This window comes from Aquila chrysaetos, chromosome 24 (genome assembly GCF_900496995.4).
Source record: "Aquila chrysaetos chrysaetos chromosome 24, bAquChr1.4, whole genome shotgun sequence".
Lineage (NCBI taxonomy): Eukaryota > Metazoa > Chordata > Aves > Accipitriformes > Accipitridae > Aquila > Aquila chrysaetos.
In genome coordinates this window covers 395049-419726 of record NC_044027.1, presented here as the reverse complement: position 1 = coordinate 419726, position 24678 = coordinate 395049, and the positions used below count along the sequence as shown (strand labels likewise).

The window sequence follows — 24678 nt, the reverse complement described above, 5'->3', positions numbered from 1 at the left end:
TACAAATAAAATAATTTTATTGAGTTTCTGCTTCTATAGCATGTGGCACATAAAAAGAATTAAGACACAAGGTGTGATGAGAAATTATGTATTTGTCCTTCACTGAACAAAGGATTCATCTTAACCAGAAAAACAATGCAAACAAATATCCTTCTCTGCTAGTCATGATGTTCAGTGAAGACTCATGGTGTGACATTTAGGAAAATGGCAACTGACCTGAAGATTGTGGCTGATGTATACAGTTCTGCTAACCTGATGTGAGGAGAAATGGCTGCCTTGCTAGCAAATTTTGTTTTAACTCGAAACCAAAATATTTGCATTTAGTTAATTTAATTACAGTAGAACAAACAGCACTAATGTACTTATTAACTCAGAGAAAAATCCACAATAAGAAAATGTCCCATATCCGCAGCTGTCTGATAAAGATGAGCTGATTTAGCTGCATTTGCAAAGCTAGTATTTGGGATGTTATAACTTCATTTTTGGCTTCTGCAGCCAAGAAACCAGCAAAGTTTCATTTTTTCAAAACTTGGTCTTCCTCCGGGGTTTGGGCCTTAGAAACTTTTTTCATTAAGGAAGTGCTGATAGTTCAAGAAAAAGATTTGGAAGCTTTTTTGAGTATTGGTTGTGTTTCTGCATTTCCCTTTACCCTTTTGTTCACCCTTTAATATTAGGATGATATAAGAAATAAAGATCTAATGTTCATGCAAGGACGTTCACCAATTTCTGTAACATCTTCCCCCCTTTATGTGTGGAACCCCACCTGTGGCAATGCAGTTCTCTGCACTCCACTCCAGATAACGTTGTGATGTATGGGGAGAATGAGTGGCAGCTATGAAGGGGTCTTAAGAAACTGTTCATGCAAGTAGCTCTAGGGAGACTTCAAATACAGGGGAAAAAAAAAAAAGGTTTCCCCCCCTGAGGAATCAACAGCATTTTTTATATATGACAGAAGGATTTTAGGATACACACTGCACAAACTTCTAACAGCTCATGAACACCTCTACATGAACAGGAAACCTGTGAACACGCCGCTGGATTTGGGCTGACCACAAGAGTAAAGACCTGCTCGCGAGTCAGAAGTCTCTCACGCCTTTCACTGCTGCTCTTCCAAGCGGGCACAGGCAGTGCAGCAGGGCCGGTCCAGATGTCCCCTCTCCTTGCCACCTGTGCTGTCTGTAGACTCTCAGAGCATCTTTGCACTTTTCCAGTCTTCGTGGACACTAAAAACTATTTTACATGTTATTTTACAGACCAAACTTCCAGCTCATGTCTCAGTCCACCTTCTTCCTCTGGAAACAGATCCATACAGTAAAAGCCACAAAAAAAACATCACCTTGGGAGACATATTAGACAAAGACATATTTGACCACAAAACGGGTTTCTGCCTTTACTTACACAGGAACAACTAGACTGGAAAGTCTCGCTGCTGCCACTGCCACTCAGCAACAAATTACTGAGACTGTAGGCCAAGTGCAAAAATAACTTGGTGTAGTCCCATTTTACTCGCCGTGTTCTGTATCATGGTGTGGGTGGTGGTTTAGGTGAGGGACAGGAACCCTGGCTGTCAAAGCTCGCTGCCCGGCCTTGCCACTGGTGGGAGAAAAAAGAAAGCAAGTCTAAGCAAACGGGAGAGATTATTTGAACTTCTTCCCACCCCTTTACCTTGTTGCCTGTCTCCTGTTCTGCAGTATTCTCATCTGCTCTACAGCATGTTTCAAATTACTGCATGCCTGTGTTTAACCACTCAGGAAGAATTACTGAACAATTTACTTTATTGCTTTGTAAATCGATTCACAAGCGTGAGGACTGCTCACAAAAAAGGAAAAATAAACAGTATCTGTGTGTGCTATGAAGACAAAGTTTGCACTCAGTTTCGCTTTCTGTTGTTCCCTGGTTTAGTGCTGTTGCATTTTTGTTTTAGAAATACTGCTTAATGGCAAAATTAGTTGAGTCTTTCCAGTCTGGTAATTTTACTCCACAGAAGCTATGTCCACAGTGCCGGAGACATTTCTCAAAGTGAAAATCAGATCAGAGAGTCAGTAGATGTAGCAAATATGTTTTTGTCATACTTACAGGATCATAAATTATTACTCCTCTGCCTTGGGGGCTATTATTATAATTCAAAACTATTACTCCTGAAGCTTTTGAGTACTTGCCCATCTTACCATCTTGTTTTATTAAATTCAAATGACAAATGATAGACATCTCCCAGAGACAACAGGAGGCATAGTATTTCCACTGCTTTGTTCTCCCCATGGATCAATTCCTTCTGCTCCTACATAAGCAAAACCACTTTGCTGGCTAATATTAATGCTCTAGCGTGTATGAATTTCACTTCCATGGGTGAAAACTCATTTGGTAAATCGAACTTCACCCTCGCCTTGGCAAAGGCATTTCAAATGAAACGCAACTGAAAATGGGAGAACAGGACAGCTGCACGGCGCTCACAGGAAGGCTGCACAAGCCAGACAGCCGTTCGCAGATGCTGTCAGTGTCAGCAATAACAACGGGGCTGGGGCTGGGGCGGCCGTGCTTCCTGCCGGCTCCCGGGGTGCATCGCCCTGCAGGTCCCCCTCGGTGACCGTCTGTGACATGCCACCGGGTCTGCTGTCCACAGGATGGCTGCTCATCAGCGCTGGCCCCTTCGGGGTCAGGTCTGCCCATGCACCACACAGAGCACGTTCACATTCATTTGCAGCCAGCTGGCAGAGGCTGGTTTTATAATTCGCTTCACAAGTGTGCGTTTTGATGGTTACAATGTAGGGGCAGAGATAGGGTCAAGAATTTGGCCAATTTCCTTCCCAAAGCGACCAGTCAGTGTAAAGTAACTCACCGCACACAGGTTTGCATTATACAGACTATATTTAATCAGGGCTGAGTGAGAAATTGATGAATGAAGAAGCTGGAAAGCTTCTCCTTCCAAACAGGCTACCTTCAGGTAAGAAAACAGTTTCTTCTATGTTTCTCATGTCAAATGTATTTGCTAAAATCCCTGAGGAATTGAAAACATGGATACAGCCTCCCAGGAGAATTACCAATAAAACAGCAGGTAAGCAGAAATTACAATAGAAATGGGCTTTTGGCAGAGTCCTCAACGTTCCTTGCATTGTTCTGCCTGCAGTTACAGTGACAATGTTTGCTACCCCAAAAATGTGATGAAAACTCTTCCAAGAGTAGGTTCAAGTAACCGGTGTGCCATGAGGTACCTGCAGATATTTTTCCTTCCTTTAATCCAAAAAGGTGAACCATCCATTGTGTAATTAATAGTCAGAAACTAGGAACAGTTCAATGAAAGTCAAATATGCCCAAGAGTCTGGAAGAGGCTGGGTTTGCATATCTTTAAAGATAAATGGTTGTTCTTCATTATGGGCATGACTTAGGTCTCAGCAGAGTTACCAGTTTTTATCTGGAGAAATGTTTTAAACAAATAAATGCTTCCCATGCTGAATGTCAGAGGTACTTGGCAACATCAAAGACTCATTTTGCATTGCACTGATGATACTACTCTACAATATCAGACAGAGTTTGTCTTTCATAGATAACAGAGAAATTTCCAATTTTCAGAAGCCCCCTTCAAAGTCTGGAAAGACGCACGGTAATTTTATATTTCCTTTTATAGACACGTCAGTTAACATGGCTGATGGATGTATTGAGAAATGCAGAAGAAATGACAATGGGTGGGATGGCTGAAGCACACCTAGGAGGCCGAGGCCATGGCAACAGGTGCCAGCAGGACCTCAGGGCTGAAAAATGGGAACAGGTTTGTGCTGAGGACAAGAGTTTATTGTCAGCATAACTTCAAAATGCAACAGCAAGTGGGATTCTCACCTTCTGCTCACAAACTCTCCTTCTAAATGGCGGTATGAGGAGGACAGTACTTAGAAGCCTGTAATTAATGATTCATTTGCACATTTTCTCTTTTTAATGATGATGGTCATAAAAGAAGTGCAGTCGTTACAGTTTGCTACTCACCGTTGATAAATATGGAGCAACCAAAGACATGAAGTGTAACAGAAGCAAGTTTCCCTAAAGGCTCCAGCAGCAAAAGAGAAGAGCGAGCAACACTGGCTCGTGGAGAAAGGGCTCGAGTCTCGCTGCCAACCCAGAAATTAGGTTTTTGGGCTGTGTTAGCACAGCACGGCGGCTGGTGGAACACACCTGATGCTTCCCAGGGTCCTCGTGTTGGACGGGTAAGGAACCATACCCACAACGGAGGAGGAGGCCAGTACCCCAAGGGCAGCAGCATCCAGCTGTCCGTCCGTCCGTCCATCCCACACTGCTGTGGCAGGGAGCGAGGGGCCGGGGCCAGTCCTTCCTCCTGGTGCGACACACGTCTGGTGATGGTTTTCCTGGTAACTTCACCAGAACTTGTGATTCTAAGCTGTACTCAAAATATGGCATAAGCCCATTTTTTTGGCCAGAGTTTTTTCAAGCATACCAGGCAGGGCAGTACGTGTGTAGAAGGAAATTCCAGATTCCCCACCCTTTTCTTCACCCATCTGCAGTCCTGAGCTGCGTGGTGAGCGGAGGGGGCCAGGACATCCAGCTGCAGAGCGGCACGGGGGCGATGGCAGCAGGCACGGAGCAGCTCTGTGCTCCCAGGTTAACAGCTCCAGTCATCCACCGCTCAATTTATACATTCAAAAGACAATTCAATCCTAATTTTCTTGCTTTCAGTTTAAGATCAAGCACTCAACCAGGAAAGACACTGAAGCAGAGTGGAGGCTGTTACTAATCACTAGAGCAAACAGAAGAGCGTGAGGATCACCTGGAAAGCAAATGCTCCATTTGCTGGTGCCCAGCTGCCAACGCTCTTGAAGGTGAAGGTGAAGATGAAGATGACCACTGGGGATGCCAGCACAGCCTGAGCTCACCCCCACAAAGATACAAGGGTGGAAAAGGGGTGGGGGGGTCAGCAGCTTCTCCCCCAGCACCTGCATTCAAGGGCAGATGGACCGGGGAGCTGGCAGCCCACGGGTCCTGGACCGACAGAGCCCGGGACAGCCTCAATGTGCATGGGGACCTGGAGCTGATGATACAGGATACAAAGCCCAAGCTGCTTTTAAAAAAATGCACAAGCACATATGGAAAAGATGATGCAATTACTTGTGACCAACAAATACCATTTCCCATTAATTTCTCTCCAGGAGCCTGTGCCTCTGCTGTTTGGGTGGTTTTTTAAGTTGCACTAGGGATTTGCAGACAGCAGTCCTAAAACTTAAAAGGACAAATAAATACAGGGACCATTTATTTGCTGGCTATGTGCACCAGCTTGTGGCAGAAATACCGGAACAGATGATCAGAGGCTTTTTTTTCTTTTCTTTTAAGCAGAGCTCCTGACCTGTGCACTAGGGGGTGAAATGATTCACTCGGGTTTTTTTCCAAAGTCTTGGGGGCTCAGCAGTGGTTTTCAAAGTGTATTTTAGCAGGTGAGTCATCTTACATGCCTCCCTTTGTTTCTCTGAGTTTTGTCACAATAATTATGTCTTTTTTTTTTAATCAATAGGAGATTATCAAAAACTTTACAGGAGTCTTTCTTTCAAACTCCCACCTGCATCTGAGAAATAGCGTAGTAAAGTCATGTAAATTACAAACTGGAGAAGGAATTCCTGCCCCTGGGTCGGACATGGCAGCTGGTATCATGCTGTGAGGTGCTACGGATGATACAGACATTGAGCTAACTGATCAAATGATAGATCGCTAAGCATTTATGCTGAAACTCAGCAGTCACTGATCCCCAGCTCTCTGTGGCAGCGTGAGGTGGCATATGTTGCCTGCCCAAACAGCTATGGCTCACGTGCACGATGCCAGTATTGTAGCATGGAAAGGCTAATGAACGCCTGGTACTTACTGCTCACCACCTGAAGGCAATACTACCATTATACACAAATTGCACATCAGTTTAATACTGTTTTGATTTACACCAGTTCTTCACAGCTGACCTGGGTGGTTACTCCTGATTTACAGTGGTGCAATATGAGATCATAAAATACCTCTTACACGCGAGTGTGAATTTTCAGATTTCCATTATCTGGTATATGTATTACCACTGTGACTTAAACTAAAATATTAATTGCCAGGTTTTCCCACTGGGTGTAATTGACCTGGGTCCAGGAAGCAAGGATATTCCTCTGATAAACCCTTGCTCTGGACAGGGCCCTACGGCCACGTTTCACCTACGATACAGAAATGCCCACCAAGGGACGCAGCAGTAATGAAAACCATTGCTGAGCTCTGCTCGGGCGGCTGGCATCACCTCACATGGTTGCTGCTTACAAATGCCTGGAGAAAGAAAGAAACCTACAGAAGAAGCAGACCTGCCTCTGGGATGGGCACGTCCGAATTTCAGAAACCAGCCTGATGAATATGAGCTGGGATAGAGAGCATGGAGCACAAACTGCACTCTTGTTAGAGGAAAGAGCAGATTTCAAAGAAACATAGGGTTTGATGCATCCTAATTCAGACTACTGTGAATGATCACCAAGCCTAGTATCTGCGTTCCAGTAGGCCTCAGTATCTGAATTTCAAGGGGAAAATAAGATGCTTTTTGTTATGTCGTCTGTGGCTTTGAGGGAAAATGCCTCCTTAGCCCCAGATACAGTAGGAGGCTTTATTGCCTTTATTATACTATCACTGGCCACAAATGCTGGCTTTCTTTTCATACCTGCAGTGTCAATAGCATGCGTGCCATTTTCCACATCTCTCTCCTCCAGAATTTATGACCTAAATCAGGCAAAAACCAAAAAGAGCTCTATAGGAGCATGAGAAAATGGAATGCAAGGGGGGAAAAAAATGCTAGAGATGGTCAAAATGCTACCCAGGCATTTCAGCCCTATTTTATCATCTGGGGCTCCATCAAATGAATCTCTTTCTCTGGAGATGCTTAGAGCAATTACATTTGTTCTATTTATTCTCCCTCAAAGGCTTGAAGATGAGTCAAGAGAAAAATCTTTTAGGATGAAAAAATTGAAACTTGAAATAGGCGATATCCCTGGACAATTTGTTCTGCAATCAGAGCAGCATTCTCTTTCCTTACTGCTCTCAATCGCTAATTAAAAAAAAAAAAAAAAAAAAAAGAAAAAACCAATACAGTAACAGTCACATCTGTAAATACAGTCCCTTTTGTTCTTGCTTGCAAGCTCAAGGAGCTATTTCAAGACAATACAGAGGTGCTTGTTTTCTAGAGTTCATTTCTGGTGAGAAAATTCCCTCAGCTCTTGTCAGAAAATCCCAGGTGAGAGTAGAAGCTCTCTGAAAGCCTTGAACCAGCTCACTCATGCACAGTGCATGCATTAAAAGGAAAGAATAATGCCACACACCTCTTTGAAAGACTTCTTTACCTCCACTAATGGATGCCAGTGTGCGATGGGCTTGCGTGGGTATGCCAGCATCTCATTCCAGTGGTCTCTGCCCAGTCCTTCAGCATTGACCCCCACACGGCAAACCCCAATAATCTCGTTGTGACCCACTCTGAAGAACAGCAGAAAAGCAACATCTCGCTCAGACTGCCCATACACTGTCTAACCAAGACTTCTGACATCAAATTACCACAGTGCCACAAGGCACAGTGCTAGTGAACACGGGCTGTCATATCTGCATGATGACAGTCAGGTCTTGTCTGCTACTGTCAGCACATGCAGCCCCCAGCACAGTGATGCACTGCTGTCACCAGAAATAATTATAACAACTTTTAAAAGATTTGAACTGTAGATCAGTCCAGATACAGAATCTGGAAGGATGCGTGACGTAGTGGTGTACACCAAGAATAAGTACAAGTTCAGTAATGGATAATCCATGCACCAATTGCTGCTGAGAGTGAGACCATTTGCCTTCTAAAATGGGATGATGATTTGCAGGACAAGCAAATAGCAAAGGAGAACACAGTACTTACTCAGGAGAATGCCATAAAGCAAAGGACCAGCTTTACCATACTAACTATCCTAGCAGGTAATTTTCTATAAACATAATTATCAATGACACTTTAACAATAAATCACTAGAGACAGATTGATGCCCCAGAGCTGTGCAATCAAGGCCCTGATACTAAGGAAAATGGCTATTGAGCAGGAAAACCTGCACCCAATGGGGTGTTTTCCCCTCCCGCTCTTCAGAGCCTCCACCTACCGATCATAATCCATGACGGAGATAAGCAGACTGACTTGATCCATGTTTTCTGGGGGAATGTCAAAGATTATTGCTTCATTGTAAGTGGGATTAAGTGTGTTTTTCTTTATGGTGGTTTTCTTCTTTTTCAGTCTTCGCCCATCACAGAGCAAAGACACTTTGACATATGGATCTGGAGAGGAAGAGATAGGAAAAGGCCTTCTGTTTATGGAAGTTTATTTTGTTACCATCACAATATAGAAACAGCATTATCAAAGGATGGGCTGTAAGTTATCATGAGCCAAAGGCACTCCTCAAATCTACTTTTAGAAAAAGGGATGTCTGTGTACCAGTTGAATCCACCATTTCTCGTACTGGTGTGAGTGCTGACATGAGGTTCAGGCACTGGAGAACCAGCACCACAGACTTCTTGGAGGGAAAATCAGTCATTTCCATCATTTTTTCTGTGATAAGGGTTTGCAAGTGTAAGAAGGCCCCATCTCAAGCCGAGAGCCAATATTCATCAGAAGATGATAATGGCAACTGGGCACTCAGGCATTCTAGCTTACATTAATTGCACGGCCACAGACAGCAAACCTAGTGCTTTCTCTGAAGCAAAACTGTAACTTTTTCAAAATTTGCGTACCAGAGCAAACTGTAATGCAGCATTTTGACAATCAAAACAGGCAGAGGGGGCTATTTTACAGGGATCCTTTCCTGCACAGCTACCAAAACTATCCAACTGCTAAAATTATGGAGCACAGTTACAGTGAGTAGGGGAATTTTAAAACCTGTTTTCCCAATGTCAGAGAGCAGCAGAAAGAAAAGGTATTAGGGCAGCTCTGGTTCACATGCTTTCCACTGGCTGATCATGGCAGAATGCCCTCAAGTTACAAACAGCTCCTGTTTGCTGTAACAGCTGCCCAGGCGATTTCAAGGCATTTTCAAGTAACAGTAAATGTGCAATGTATTATTACAGAAACGCTGAGCTGGCTTCATCTGAAGTCTCAATTCTCAGACATTTCATACAGCATCAAGCTCCAACTGAGTAGAAATATTTTCTGTGAAGATCTTTTACTGTATTGTTACTGCCTTTTATACAAGTCACCAATGAAATTCAAATACTGTGATGTTGATCTCGGGAAGAGAAACTGCTTTTTATGTTGAAATCCAGAATTCGTGCATGCTGAATTTGCAAGCCAACTCTCTGAAACTGTGAATGCATACAGTCTTCAGGTGACTTTGATCCTATTATTTGAGTACTGGCCACCGTACAGAGGAATGCACATTCACCTGGGTAAATCCCAGGTGACCCACGATCCTTTCCTAATCTTGGAGTGAAATGATTGATTCTGGCTGCAGGGGGTTATCTGATCAAAAATGCCCTACTCACATAAAACTGCTAGGGTCAGTATCTGCAACAGATCTGCAGTGTCCAACTCAAGAGATGGATCAGAGCTTTGACCCTGCAAACCCTTCAGTGGGGATGGGAAACTGCTGGCAGTCTCCTTGAATAGTATATTCACGTATATAATCACTTTCCCTGGATTCATACCCTTGGGAATAGGTTTAAAAGATAATTCTACTTTTATAATTTTGTTTGTACTTAAAACATGGACAAAGCTTTGTCAGGTGTTTCCATGATGATACATCCTTGGTATCAAGAGACCTATGCCCACTCTCCACTGAGGCCACCTTGAGGGACGAAGAAGTGTGGATGCAGTGGGGTCCTTCTCAGCCATCAAGCACCTACCTGAGTAACCAGTGATATCCATAGCTTTGAGATTCCTGCATTTAATGACTGTTAAGGTGAGGCGACCTGCAGTTGGCAAATAACAAAGGGAAAACATGATCTCTCCCAGGTCCACGCTTTCCTTTAATAAAACAGAGAACACGTTATATTGGAAACATGCAAGAACCAGCTAGGCTGCCTCCACCCTACACCACAACATTTCATGCAGGATACATGCAGTGCGCACACTGAAACAGGCTTTTCTCTATTCTGTGGTTTTTCAAATGAATGACACTTTATTATATGGCGGTGCTTCCAGTGTATCCCAACATTATTTGGCTAAAAAAGAATATTGGGAACAGGAAAAAAAAATGTGTGTCCAAATGTTACTGCTTCAAATCATAGTTAAGGATAATCTTCCACTGCTGTAATGGAGTATGTGCTTCCTATTGCAACATTACAGCTAATGCACTCCTCTTTTTCTGCTTTATTGCTTATGCAGAAGTGAAGTGATATCTAACACCACATGAAGGCCATTAAGGAAATCATATTAGTTATCATATTAGTATCAAGTTTTGCTTGAATGTACAGTATATATCTTCTAGTGCCAAGTGTGTGACACATCTATTTCCTCAAATGGAGGGATGTAATACAAACACAGAGCGAGATCACAGAAAGGTGAGACCTTAACATGCAGCGGTGCCATGTTCTCTGGTTGTACACTGTAACAAAGTCAAGGAGTGACTTTCTAGTACACCCAGTGCCTTCAGTTCAGTAATAGAGGTTTGTGGACTTCGTTGGTGCCTAACGTTTCGGCAGAGAATGCAGACCTCTGAGTTACACAGTGATTTTCTCTGAAGTTGAGCGTGAATTACTAGGTAGTTACAGACCAGGGGGTCATAGCTTTAAAACAGAAGAGAACCACGAAGGGCCCCATTTAGTGGCAATTAAGCTTTTAGATTGTGACATGCTTACTATCATTTGGACCACCAACCCCTTTGAGATGCCTTCAAAGAGCTAACAAACGCAGTATGAGGCATGTACATGTATGTATATAAATAGTGAATTAACCAGCAGATGGCACTCAGAAACATTTGGTATTTTCTGGATTACACAGAGGCCAATAAAATTTACTCTTTTAGTGGCCCATAAAATAACTTTTACACATCACTCTTAGCACCTCTTGTACATGCAGCCTTATCTACTAAACCTCCTAAAGGCCCTTTCCATCATTGCCTTGCTCATGGGAATTCAGGAAAAAACCTCCACAAACCCAAAGTATTATTTAAACTAGAAAGCATTATCATCTGAAGTCAGCAGAAAGATTTCCAAACACCTTCCAAAAATGGATTTAAAAAAAAAAAAAAAAAATCTTATTTTGTACATACAGATCCCACATCTGTAGAGCAAACAACCCGATTATTTTTGGAAACAGAGTGCTTGATTCATTACAATGGGATATAATGATCTGCTGAATAGAAATTGTAGCTGTTAGTAGTAGAGTGATGGAACTAGAAAGACAAGTATATGCATTAGGCACTTAAAGCTTTGCTAAGTGTTAGGAGAATAGACCTTGTTGATGGATCAGATTTTTGCCAAATGATTTCCTTTTCGTTCTCTGGTAAGGCAAAGATTAGATATTTATTCCACTTAGACGTGCAGAATACTAATGAACATTATATAAAAGTGTTGATTCTTGACAAGACTTCACTTGACTAGCAAATAAATTGAAAATCTTCTCAAGCATAGAGTGTACAAAAGAAACAGTGGCAGCCAAATGTTTTCTGGACAGAACAATGTATGGCTAGACCTGTAAGTATCCAAATAAATGTTGTCTCAGAAGGTGCTATTTGTTGGTAAATAAGAGTTTAATACTCTCACTCACTCAAAGTTCCCACTCTGATCTCTTGCTCACCTTAATGAACCAATGGCATCCTAAACAGCTTTCCTTCCGATGTGACAAAATGGTCTCGAGTCACAGTCTCATTGTCAGTGACCAGTAATGAAGTATGTGGAAACATTTACTAAGTTATTATTCCTCTACCTTTAGTACCTCTTGACATGTCTACTGGGAGCTATATTTCTTGCTTCACAAGATATTACTAATGGTACCTTATTAAGGTACCAGGATCATTTTCATCACACATGAAAGAGCTTTTAGAGCCCCTGCAGCTTCTAACTTTTGACTGCATTTCAGCTACGGCACCTTGAATATAATGGGTGTGCTGGAGTCAGGCTGCTGTCTTGGAGATAGAGCAGCAATGAACAAAACCACTGACCACTCCAAAACGTTTGGGAGTTTTACCTCTGGTGTCACCCGCACCCTGAGAGCTGAGCTGAGCTGCAGTTCTTGCTGCCTGACTCTAGTGTGGCCAATTTTCAGAGGACAAGGAGCTCAGTATTTTATGGAGCCCCATTCATTTACAGTGTCTTAAAAAGACCACTCAAAAATCATGTGCTGGAAATTACAATTCGCTTTTTAAAACATGACACTTCTTGTTACTTTTAGAGGTATGGTTCCTCTTTTAAGATTAATTACTTTACATAACAAAGAGCCTGAATAAATAACTGTGCACTGAGGAGGCACTTCGCAACGAGTGTCTGGAACCTGCTGCAAACACTGCCACTGCATCAGAACTAAGCTTGAGGACTGGGATTATACCTTTTCACTTAAGTGTCTCCAGCTCCAAACAGACACTGCATCTACCAGTCTTAGCTATAGACCTTACTGTCAATAGAAAAGAATTTAAAATAAATATTCTGAAATTATGATTTGAAATGGTTGCTCTATTCCCAAAGAAATGAGCACTTGAATCTCACTGTGTGCTGGCTGCACTGGACACTATGTCTACTGCACAGTGCAACAGCAATTGGCATCCAGACAACACACTGGGCTGGATCTGTTCTTTCACATGTTCTTTGGTCTGTGTGGTTTGGGAGGGACAAGGGCAGGAAACCTTGGACACAGATGTCAGAAAAAAGCAGCCCTATATGAGATGGTGAGAGCACCCTCTGGGCATCATCTCACCTTCTATTCTTCTCCTTGCACTGAGAGGACCTGTTCAGGGTATAAAACTAACATAAATTGTTCTTTGACCTTATTGTATTAGGTCAAGAGATTTTTCTATGCAACCATAAATACAGGAGAGTAAAACATGTCCTGTGGGTACATTATTTTCTTGCAGATTATAGACATTGGGAAATTTCCAAAATTGATATCAGTACCTCTTAGGAATAATGGAAGCTCTGAATCAATAACCTTTGCAAACTTGAAACCAAAAATGTTTCACTGATTCACGAGCTGTACAATCATTAATTGAATAGTTGAGTGCTAGCTATTTGAATAGCTTATATCATTGCTTAAGTACGTTCCTATCTTCTTACTCACATGATTGATCTAATGTATTATTAGTCACTCACAGCTTTCCTTGGGTATTATGAAAACTGTATTTACCCTTCTCATTTTTGATTAACAGAAATGTCCTTGGGTGTGTTACAACTGGCTGAGATGTACCAATATTGGCCCATTACCAAAGAATGGCACAGAGAGAATGAGGGGATGGAGCCAAATGTGGCACTCGATGTTTCTGTGGCAGCTCTGCAAGACTGCTACACAACGCGTCTTGGGCATGATGCTGGCTCTGCTCCTCTCACACCTTCTTTGGAGGCTTTTCCCTCAACAACGCTTCTGTTGGTGCCTCTCCACCTGTTTTTGTGGGATTTTTTTCCCCATTAAATTAGTTTACTTAGCTAGGAAAACATCCACTATTTCTTGCAGAACCATCCCAGCAAAACACAGAACATACACATGTTAAAAACTCCATAACCTTCTCCTGCAGCTTTGTGGGTTTTGTGCTTTTTGTCTAGACAGACCAAGTGTTACCCCTTCCCAGTTTCACTCCTGCCCACAGGTCTTTTCCCCCCAAATTCTTCAGGCTTACCACACTCTTTATATGCTGATCATAAGGCAAGGAAAGGGAAACTCCCTGCCACCACACAGGTGAATTCACCCCAGGACTCAACACCATGGCACATCACAGCCAGCCTGGCAGGACTGAGAGCAAACTGAGTCTCAGAGGCAAAGAAGATGCAAACGGGTAGATGCCTCCAAGAGGCATCCGCATGTGTGATGCACCTTGTTCCTCTCCTAGCAACCTTTTGCCCAGGTGAACAGATGTGCCTGATGCCTTCTTGCCTCTTTGCCAGCATTTTTCCTTTCAAAACCATCCATTAATCATAACAGACACGGCTATTTGTGGAGTAAAAGCCAAGAGCTGTAAACACCCTGCTAACTAATACTATTGACTTTCCTTGTGGTTGATCCTGTGCCTCCCTCCCACCCCGCTTGCAGGCAAGATGCTCAAAAGGCAACACTGCTCCCAGCAATGCCCTGGGGTACCTGGCAGGCATCACACAGATGTCGGCGTCCCTAGACAGGCATGGCAAAAACTGTACTGCCACAGAAGCATGACGGCTGCTCTCGGTGCCCTGCCAGGGCAGCTGCTAGTCTGAGAGCTACCCACCAGGGCTAACACGCTGCTCGCACACCATGCTCCCCGCAGTGCCCAGGCCCTACCGCACCAAGTCCCAGCTGCGGCACGACAGCAGCAACAGCAGTGCTGCACATGCATGTCAGACCTCACAGCTCTTTTAGAAAGTTATGAACACACTACAATGAAAGAACAAGCACTAACAGTAGTGACCAAGGGTTACAACTAGTGAGGAACATGGTACTGAGAAAAAAGCTGCAGAGAGTTAAAAAGCAAACATCTTTTGATACTGCTGACCACAATGCAATAAATGTTTCTATTTGACAGTTCATTCCCCAACACAGAAAGCGGGAGAGCAAAGGTATGAGATGAGCTACGAAGGAAGTTGCAGGACAGATTTTTGCAAGTCACGGGGTTATGCCAATCACTAGGAAAAATTTGACAGGGCCCATGCTTTCAGCCACAGGGGTGAGGACATCTCATATTCCAGTTTCAGAAATAACAACATGAAATGACAAAGACGATGACTGACTTGGTGTCCAAATGTAAAGCAGTTCAATCATTTGTTTGCCCTCAGAACCAGCCAGGTCCTCCTGGGAGGACAGTGGAGGAGCAGACAGCTATTATGTAGAGGTTAATGTCATTGCTTCTGCACTCAGTGATCAATGTGAGAAGGTGGCTAATCCTGCCAGCTCCTTGCAACACTGAAAGTGACTGGGACATTTCCTTCTCTGATGCTTGGCTTCACTTTCAAAGGGAATTCAACAGAACTACTAAAAGACCCACATCAAGCTCTGGAAGAGTTGCCAGCAACACATCGGACAACACGCTCAGTACAGTAAAGCCCAGTACCTCCGGTGGGTTGGTAGTGGCCCTCCAGAGCTATTTCTTACTGTTATCATGTGCACGTGGCAGACAACCAGAACCTGAGGCCCTTCACTTGTCAATGGGAGGCCAGACAAGGAACATACTGAACCCCTCAGTTGTTTTTTAGCAAACCTGTTATCACTGAGATTCGCTGTGGGTGAGATAACAGCAAGTCACTAAGTAAGGGGATGAAATTCCAGTAAACTGGGATTCTGGTAAAGCCAACAGGCTTCTGAGTACAACAGCCTTCACCACCCCTGCGTGCGATGGCTGTAGGTCCCCAGGGCTAACAGTACCATCTGCAGAGAGGCAATAAACCCATCAGCTGGCAGTTGTGCGGGACTTACCCCTTTAGGCAGTCCAGCCCTTTTTGGAGATTCCCAACCCATCCTGCCCTGGAGCTGCTCACCACACACTTGGTACCTGTCCTCCACACACACAGGTACCACCGCCATGCTGCATCACCGCACTGCAAATGCTCCCTGGGCAGGGATGACCCTCCAAAGCAGATACTCACTGTTGTTGCGTACTGAATGTCCTTCCAGATGGAAGTCTCCCGGGAAAGGTCTGAGGCCTCAAACAGGTTCTCTAAGATAACTTCTCCTATCATGTCGTGTCTGGAGAACCTGTCAAAGTCAAAGACGCTCAGGTGGAGCTTCCTGCTCACCAGCTCCTCATGGGGCACAGGGAAGTGGAAGGACTCATCAAAGGTGGGATTCAGAGTCTTCCTGTGGACCCGTGTCTGGAACTTGCGCTTTCTGTCAGGCAGGAGGTAGATCTTCACATAGGGATCTGAGCTGCCGCAGAAGTCTTTGGCTGGCAAGTCAAAAGCCCTGAGAATTCGGACGGTCAGTGTCTCATTCTCGTAGTCGTACTTGAGAGCGAAGTTAATTTTCCCACAGGTTTTTGCTGCCTCTTTCTTGGGGTCCTCAGAGTCAACAGATTTTTGCTTATAGAGTTCAGGCTTAATGCGACCGATGCTGGTTGGCTGCTCAGCCACAGCTGGTGGATCCATGCCGTAGTCCACACTGGATACGTGCATTTGCCGAGGAAGGTGCCTTTTGAAGGAGATGTGCCTGCAGAAGGAAGACATGACAGCTGCATGGTTTCACAAGGAGATTTCTCTCCTTTTTCTCCCCTGGACTACTAAAGCTACAAAAGCAAGAAGAGCAGAAGAATGAGTGCAATAGGTGCTCCTGACCTGTGCACAGAAACCACATATGTTATGGAAATGAACACTGAAGGGAACACCTCCAGTGGTCAAAGGAACCGATCCAGCAAATTTCCTAACTTTCAGAGTATTTGCAGCAAGCTGCATTTTTTCACCTGTTACACAAGTAACACCCCACAGCTAAGTATATGAGACCCAACAACTCCTTAACCAAGCCATAGTCAACCCAGCGTGGAGACCTATTCCCACCCTCAGTCCTTACACTTCCAAGATACTGACACTAAGTTTCCCTCAGGCAAAAAAAATCTTTTAAAATGAGAGAACCACAACCAGCTCAGGAAGGTAGGTTTTATTCTGGGTATTGCTGCTTCCAAACTTCTCCAACAGACTCTCATGAGAAACCAATAGATAATTCTTGACAGGGAGGAATGCACAGCCTCATCTGGAAGCTGTCTCCTGCCTTGAGCTCCCCTTCAGCACAAGGGAAACTGTATGTAAGCAAAGCTTTACCCAAGCAAAGCATAAAACCTTTCTGTGGTCTCACGGCATTATTTCAGATTATCTGGTGTTTACAAGAGCAGTATATGGAGTTATTTAACCATACAAAGAACTTGTACAGCCAGAGCATTAGCTTTTGGTGATACATGGTGCTCAGACACCTCACTTCTCCTTGGCAGGTTCCTCAAAGGCATTTTGGCCTGGGCTAGGCTGGGCTGTGAGTCAGAGATCCCAAACTGCTGAGATTGTTCCCCAGCGTCCCCAGGTCTGGCTGCCTGCCTGTGGTTCATGCTGGGCTCTTTCGCTTGAGAAAGTGGGTTTGAAACCTTCCCACATACAACCAAGTCCCACTTTGTCCTAATTCAGACAGGCTGAGCTTTTGTTTTCTCCTCCATTGGAAAGGTGTAATAAAAGCAGAATAAGTGTGTGCATGACAGAGAGGCAATCCAAAAAGCAGTGCAGTTAAATAAAAGAGTATGTATGTGGAACAGTTGCAGGTGACACCATGTTGATTTTAACTCCAGCTTCTTCAAACAGAAGGCTGTGATTGGTGCCTTATTAATTCTGCAATACTGCAGCCAATTTTCTGAGCAATGTCTGTTTTCGCAGTTGCACTCTTGTACACATCACGGGCATGGCCAACAAAGCAAGCAGAAGTGCTGGGGCACAGCCAGGACCCTGCGATCACCTTTTCCTGTCCCAGTTTCACGGCCTTCTGTGTCAACTAAAAGTACCGTATTTCTCAGTATTCTTGCCGAGAAGATGTCCCAAGGTTCATACAGCCTTATCCTGATTTACTGAGTATGATGTTGACATCTCTGTCCCTAGCTGAGACAGAGACATGCACTGAGCATAAGCACTGAGCACAGCTGGTTCTAAGCTTGTGCAGTGAGCGATATGTCAATTCTGCTTATCTAATTGTTTCTGCTAGGAGCCACAACAACAAGAGAGAGCAAAAGGGTCTAATTCTGTCTGACAGCATACCATCATTGAAACTTCAGCCTGCCTCTCATGTTGGAGCAAAATTAAAGTGGCCAAAGTATACTGACGGCTTGACACAATGAGGTCAAGTCACAGTAATAGGGCTTGAATCCTTGACTTTTTTAAAAGGGCCCACGGTAAGCCAGTCTTAACACATTAACTGGTTAATGACCAATCTTTGGAAAGTAATCCAGCATGTAGGTGGGAGTGCTTTCTTTAGCCTTCCTGAAGGTATCCGAACCTCAGGCTCCATTAAACACTTCTCCCGCTCTGCCAGCCGCCCCAAGGTGCAGCATCCCTGCAGAGCACTGCCTCCCGCTCACCTGGTGGAAGACGCAGGCTCCGTTGTTTGCCTCTGGATCCGTGTGCGTCGCATTATGTGGTCTTTCATGGACATCTGGACCTCTGCGGGGATGTCTGGCGATGTGTGGCTGATCTTCACCGCTGCCTCCAGGAAACTTATGGCACCCGTGTCCTTGAGCTTGTCTGCCATGTTCTCCTTATTGCAGCCTGCCTCGCTCTGCAAGACGGCCAGGTTAGAAGAAATGGCCTTGTTCCTCCAGGGAACCCAGCACAGCTTCCAAAAGAGAAACAGAAAAACTGCCACCAGGGCCAGTCCACACACAATAACTATCACTGCAAGGAGGCTGACGGAGAGCTCTACAGAGGGAGAGAAGACAACAGCAACAGGGAGAGGGGAGGAATGGGAAAGGAGAAAAGAAAGGGAAAGAAAAGAAGGATGGTGAGAAAGCTGTAAGTGAAGGGAAGAAATGGTCCAAACTGATTTATATCATGACTAATGGAGAGCTCTTAGCAGCTTCTGCAAGCAAGAGTCAAACCCAGGTGAGCATCCCCTGAGAGATTCGGGACCGCTTCCTGCCCCAGACACATCTGGGGAGAAATGGGTGTCTCCAGATGGCCACAGCTATGAAGTTTTATACCATGATGCTTAGACTGGCCATAAAATATCATCCTTGGTTTGTTTTGTGGTATTGGCAAACTGCTGAGTCTGAAAGCGAGAAGATTTGCAGAACTGCATGATAGAAACAAGCTCCAGTGCTGTACTGGCAGAAACAGCCTTTTTGCTTCATATCACAGGTGTTCAGACACTATATTTAAAAAAAATCTATCTACCATGATCCTGAAAGCAGATTGTTGTTGCACTATCAATGCTCACATCTTGTCCAGATGTGCCCACCGGGAATAAAAAGTAAATACCAATACAATAAAAAAAAAAAAAAAAATTACAAGCTGCTGATGCAGTGAAATCAAACATAGAAGGAGGCTGTACAGCAAGTACTACACATTCTTCCTTATTCTGAATAGCACAGAAGCTGTATATGTTCTCTGACTCTCTGAGTCACTTTTACCTCATATGCTATGTATTTCAGCATTTCAATCTTTTTCTGGAGAGGAAAGAGTTTCCGTACCTACGGCTGAAGAATCAGGAAAAAAGGAAGATAGATAGATAGATAGATGATCTAGGCTGTGAAATTATTCACAGCACCTCAAAAAGTGAAAACATTGGCTATTTTTAGTTCTTTTCTTACAGTGTATTAATTCCCAGATTCCCACCCAAGCCAAAATTCCAAGAGTTCAAAATCACAAAGAATACCAGTTCCTGAAGATGAAAACAGGTTTTGCTCTGGAGTTAAGTCTGCAGTGACAGGACTATGGACAATTCAGTCAGTCACAGATTGCTATGAGTTCACAGAAAATTACTTGACTGCCTGCTGTGTTATTTGTAGTGACCAGTAAAGCCATACTCCTTAAATTACCTAAGTGCAAGACAGGACAGAAAGACAAGCAAAAAAAAATCAAACGCTCCAAAAGTATATACAGAATAACCATCACCTCTTACTTGCCTCTACTTATGTGTATGCTTGGACCATAAATGTTTTGCATCGCCACAACAGCAGCTACTTGAATGAAACAGACAGCAGCTACTTAATTCGCTGCCTGAGACCTGTGGAACAGGGCCGGTGCCCTGTGTATTTCTGAGTTGTGTAAGTAGTCACAACTAAAATGACTCTTAGCAAGTATAACAAGCCTCTCGTAAAATTAACTTGACAGGAGGCAGGACCGGGTGTAGCTGCTAGAAAGCAAGCGCATCATGTGTGGAAGAGGCTCAGCAGGACACGGCTGCTCTTCTCCTGCAGCACGGGGCTGGTTCCCAAACCTGGGCTGAGCCCCCTGCTTCCCCGGAGTGGAGCCCGTGCCGGGTGGGAGGCGTGGGATGGCGGCCCTGCTGCAGTGGCCGACAGCTCGCACCACGCAGCGGGACACGGCCGTCGGCAGCAGCACCCCAAGGAAGGGACCTGGCTCTGGTCCTCCTCTGCTGGGTCTGCACAGCCTCCCTGGGCAGAGCGGCACAGAGCGGTCCTTTCGTCCCAACTGGTTAAGGCCAAGGTTGACGGCTGCAGATGTGAGTATTTCAGTTTTGTCCATGTGAGCTGACAGAACCTCTCTGGATCATGTGTAAATGTACTTAAGGCAAACACCTTCTCACCTCCATGAGCTCTAAGAAATTCTAGACTCACTCAAAAACTGCATTTAAAACAATCATCTCCCACAAACTCTGTCCTTACCAGGCAGTTTAGCTCTTAGGACATAAACTGGGAAACTCACATCTGTGCTTCATCATAGCTACTATAAACGTGATCCCTGATATATGCTTTACCTTAAATAGAAGCCATAAGAAGACCTTCTGGTTCCTTTGCTCACATAGTTTAGTTTTGTACAGCTGTAATAAGACATTTAATGTTTAAGGCTGAGAGAATCTATGAAATATGAGGAAAGACTAAATTTTATCTTGACAAAATAGCTGAATTTAAAAATTATTTTAAAAACTAAACAAAAGAAAAAAACCAACCACCATTGATGAACTATAACAGCAAAGTGTTCAGGAACCCATTTATATCATCAAACTTTGTTAACATGCTATCCGAGAATACAACAGCTACTATATATTTAGGATTTTTGCATCAGTTCTTATAAGTGAAGTCTCAAGGTAGCATCAGACACAAAATGCGACCTCTACACTGGAACAAGGCAGTTCTGCTGAACACCTGGGAAACCATCTGTTGTTTCTCATATCCCAGAGGAGATGCATTGGTTTTCCACAAAATTACGTAGCTTAGCAAATCCACTAACAGCTTGAGGCAAAACTTCTGACTGCCCACAGCTGCTTTGACTCGAAATGAAGGGCTGGAACCTGCCAGCAGGTGCAGATGGAAAGAATAAATGCCATCCAGAAATTTTTGCAACTTTTCCTCTCCCTCACCAGCTCCCCATACAGGTCAGACCGCACCATTTATTTTCTGCTGTAGCTCCAAGGTGGAAATACAGATCACTACTGGGGTGAATAAATAGGTCCCGTCTTATTCAATAATAAATAGGATTGTACAAGTAAGCGGTGGAGCTTCCTTAGAGATTTGGCTAAATGTATTCTCACCAAAGCAGAAAGCTCAGAGGTACCACTTTCCTATACTTTATGTCTTGGAATTGTGCCCAGGAAACTCAGTGTCAAATAGTTTCATAAGAAAACTTACGAACCTGGACTTCTTGCAAATATGTCTATGTTGTTACAAAGGAAATAGTTGCAACGCAGAATCTATCACTGCTGGGAGTTGTTACATGACAGAAAAGTTTCAGTTAAGATACTTCTGTCCATTCCAAGAAGTTATACAGCATGCATGACTCTGCTTGCACACTAGACTCATTAATGGAAAAACATCAGAAATAATCAGTTATCCCTTCTGAAAACCTGTTGCCAGCTTGAGAAAGAACTTAGTTCATGTCACTTCTTGCTGAGCTGGCATTCATAATGTATTTGACAGGATTCACAGATACTTTTATGCATGACCTCCTACTCTTTCCTCTGACAGCTCACATAAAACACAAGTAGAAGGGATCAGGATTTTACAGACATTTTTAAAGCATCTGCCTGGGAAGAATATTGGTTTGTCTGAAGATGACATTGAATTCCCTAAGACTTTTTCGTGACTTATTAAACTTAAATATCAGTTGGACAGAGTTGACCTTAATTGATTTAATGATCTTTCTCTTATGAATTTGAAAATACCAGTTACTTTTAAAAAAATACCTAGTATTCAAAATGTTATGCTTTAAATGTCCTTTAACTTACACAAAACTGTAAAAACAAGGTAATTCCTCATCTAACAGAAAATGCCCCAGGGCCAGAGGTTGCTTGGATATTCCTGGCATGGATGGAGGTAAGGCCTGTTCCCCCAAAGACTTCTCCAAAGACAGAACAGACCAAAAGGACACCTCAGCCCAGGGGAAAGATTGGCTCATTTGTTTATATTATCCCACCCTGTGCAACGTTTGGAGCCAAGGCTTCCTGAGTGGAGGGTAAAGAAGCATGTGTCTGCATCTAGCAGTAAGGAAGGGCTCTAACGCAGACCAGCACAGGAATAGTTCAGCTTCTGCTTTACCGAATGTTTCCTGTGCCGCAGCCAGCTCGCTGGAGCCCCCCAACCGCTCACGGCATCACCGTCCTTGGCAAGGGACAGAGGCATGTTGTCGCTCTGAGAAACATCCCATCTGAGGAAAAACACAAGAACTATGCTTCTATTCTATTCTCCTCTAAAAAATAACAGTGAGTTATTTGTCGCTTTGTTATCAAGTAAGTAGGGCCCTAGAAGTGCAGAGCAGCTTCAGCCATTCCTAACCCTGGTCTTATCTAACTCAGTGCTGGTACCTCACCCTAGCCCAGCTCCCTTGAGAGACACGGGAGAAATTGCCATGTTGGAAAATGGATTTTATTGCAACTTGTAATTGAAAAGATAAAGCTTAAAAGGAGGAGGTGAAAAATACAAATTAACACAGCTATTTTCCAGTCTCACTCCCCTGGGGGAGCAAGACCTGCTTCCCAGAGGAACCCTCAGCTGGAAACTGCTTTTGGCTATAGAGCAGCAATGATGAAGCTCTCACATGACTAACAAGGAGGGAGAGGAGAACAAGCAGCAGGAAAGACATGGACATGGACATGAACATTTACCTGCATGAGCTGATATGCTTAGGATAAGTCACCAAGCTGTTATTCACCTGGTGGAACAGAGACAGCTCCTTTAGGGATGGTCTGCCTCACTTATGAAGGTCTTTTTGAGGCAGAGGTTTAGCATGGTATTGTAAAGCAAAAGAGCAATAGTGCATTTGTGACACCCCCCCGCTACGTTTTCATGTGCACCTGAACTCCTTGGAGAACTGAGACTTTGTCCCAGTCCCTACAGACACAATGCACTATTACATTCCACAGCAATGTCCCAGAAGTCAGCCAGCACCAGCAGTCCTGGTCCTTTGCTGCAAAGCAGAGACGTTCACCAAAAGCATTTCCACACCAGGAGAACTGGGGAAAGGCTCCTCTCAGCCAGGAATGAGCTTTTGATAAGTTGTGTCACAGATTCCCCATGAGAGCAGCTGATGGAGAGAGAAACAGAGCTTTCTAAACCAGAAAGCCACTTGCCGCCAGGACAGACACGAGCACATCCATGGGAAGGCCCATGGATCATGGTCTTTGCTATGCTTTCCTTCAGTGAACAGGAGAAAGCAAGCCATACCTGAGAGGCTAATGATAAATGATCATTTATCACCACTTATGCAGGAGGTGGTACCGTGAAACATCAAAATTGAGTCAACAGAGATGCTGATCTCCCACCCCTGCAGCCTGGCTTAAGGGAAAAATAATGAATCAAATTCTTCACAGACAGCATAAACAGCTTAGACCAACTTGTTACAAAAACCACAGTGCACTTTGGTTTTCTTGCAGAAGGAGCAGTTATGTATCTGCGAAGAAAACAAGGATGAGGGCAGTGAGAAGCTGGCTGGGTGATGTTTAGGAGCTGTGCAGCCCACGACTGTCCCTCTCCCATGGTAAAGGACAGCAGGGTAGCACCGTGCTCCCAGAGCCATCAGGAGCAGTGGCAAGACCAGCACGACAATGGGGACATGCAGGGACACCCCAAGGCAGTGGCAAGGGACACAGACTGAGAGACCAGATCATATTCAAGCATTTAAATACAAACAAGTTTCATGACCGTGAATATTTGGCAGAGGACTCAAGCAGTGAAATGCTCTTTGACAGAATGATCTCACTGCAGAAAAGACCTGAAGCCGGCAGTGAGCAACAGGGATGCCAAGTGCACACAGGAGACAGTCTGAAACGTATCAACTTTACCAGCAAACAATCTCATTTCTCTTTTGACTTGAATTCTTGGTTTGTGTTTTTACTATTTTTTTGTAACATCTAAAAACCTTGCTATTGAATCTTACAACAAAGCTCATAGAATGCCTCAAAACTATAAAACTTCTGAGAAGGTCACTACTTTCTACTGCCTTTCAAATAAAAGATGACACGGGCCAAGGCAGGACAAAGGAACAGTGGAGCAATTTAAAACTGTAAAGCTAAAAGCAAATTTAGGAAAGGAGGGTCATTTCTTGGTTCGTCCAGCCCCTCCCTTGCCCCAGTACCCATGCACTTGGAAAGCAGCTCGTCAGTACAACCATCCATTTTGTTTCATCTTGGATGGGAACTAATTAAGAGAATAAGGCGGAACTACCTTTCAGCTTTATGTCCCTGATGACTTCATAATACCCAAACTGAGTTACCAAGGGGGATAATTAGCAAAATCCAAACAGAAAACGATTAATAATATGACAAAGCCATGATTACAACAGTCTATTAACTGCAAGACAATACTGGTCTAATTATGGCAACATTGACTTTTATTACTGTGAAGTAGCTTGCATTATCATTAAAGAGATTCATGGATAACTCTGAGTTTAATGTGAAGAGTTATATTTAATATCTTG

The 24678-nt window shown here is 43.9% G+C and overlaps 1 protein-coding gene across 2 annotated transcripts in view; it reads right to left on the bottom strand.

Moving 5' to 3' along the window:
• Positions 1-24678, bottom strand: part of SYT6 (synaptotagmin 6) — a 40065-nt gene continuing 15387 nt past the window's right edge. Inside the window, exons 3-8 of one of the 2 annotated variants that reach the window (XM_030000883.2) lie at positions 18168-18504; positions 15712-16270; positions 9859-9979; positions 8127-8298; positions 7344-7473; positions 1-1593 (exon numbers count right to left, since the gene is read on the bottom strand). In XM_030000883.2, coding sequence (XP_029856743.1) covers positions 1522-1593; positions 7344-7473; positions 8127-8298; positions 9859-9979; positions 15712-16270; positions 18168-18504 — 1391 coding nt within the window. In that variant the 3' untranslated portion in view covers positions 1-1521. Of the gene's footprint in view, positions 1594-7322; positions 7474-8126; positions 8299-9858; positions 9980-15711; positions 16271-18167; positions 18505-24678 lie in introns of both variants that reach the window. The other variant, XM_030000882.2, reaches the window with a different exon arrangement.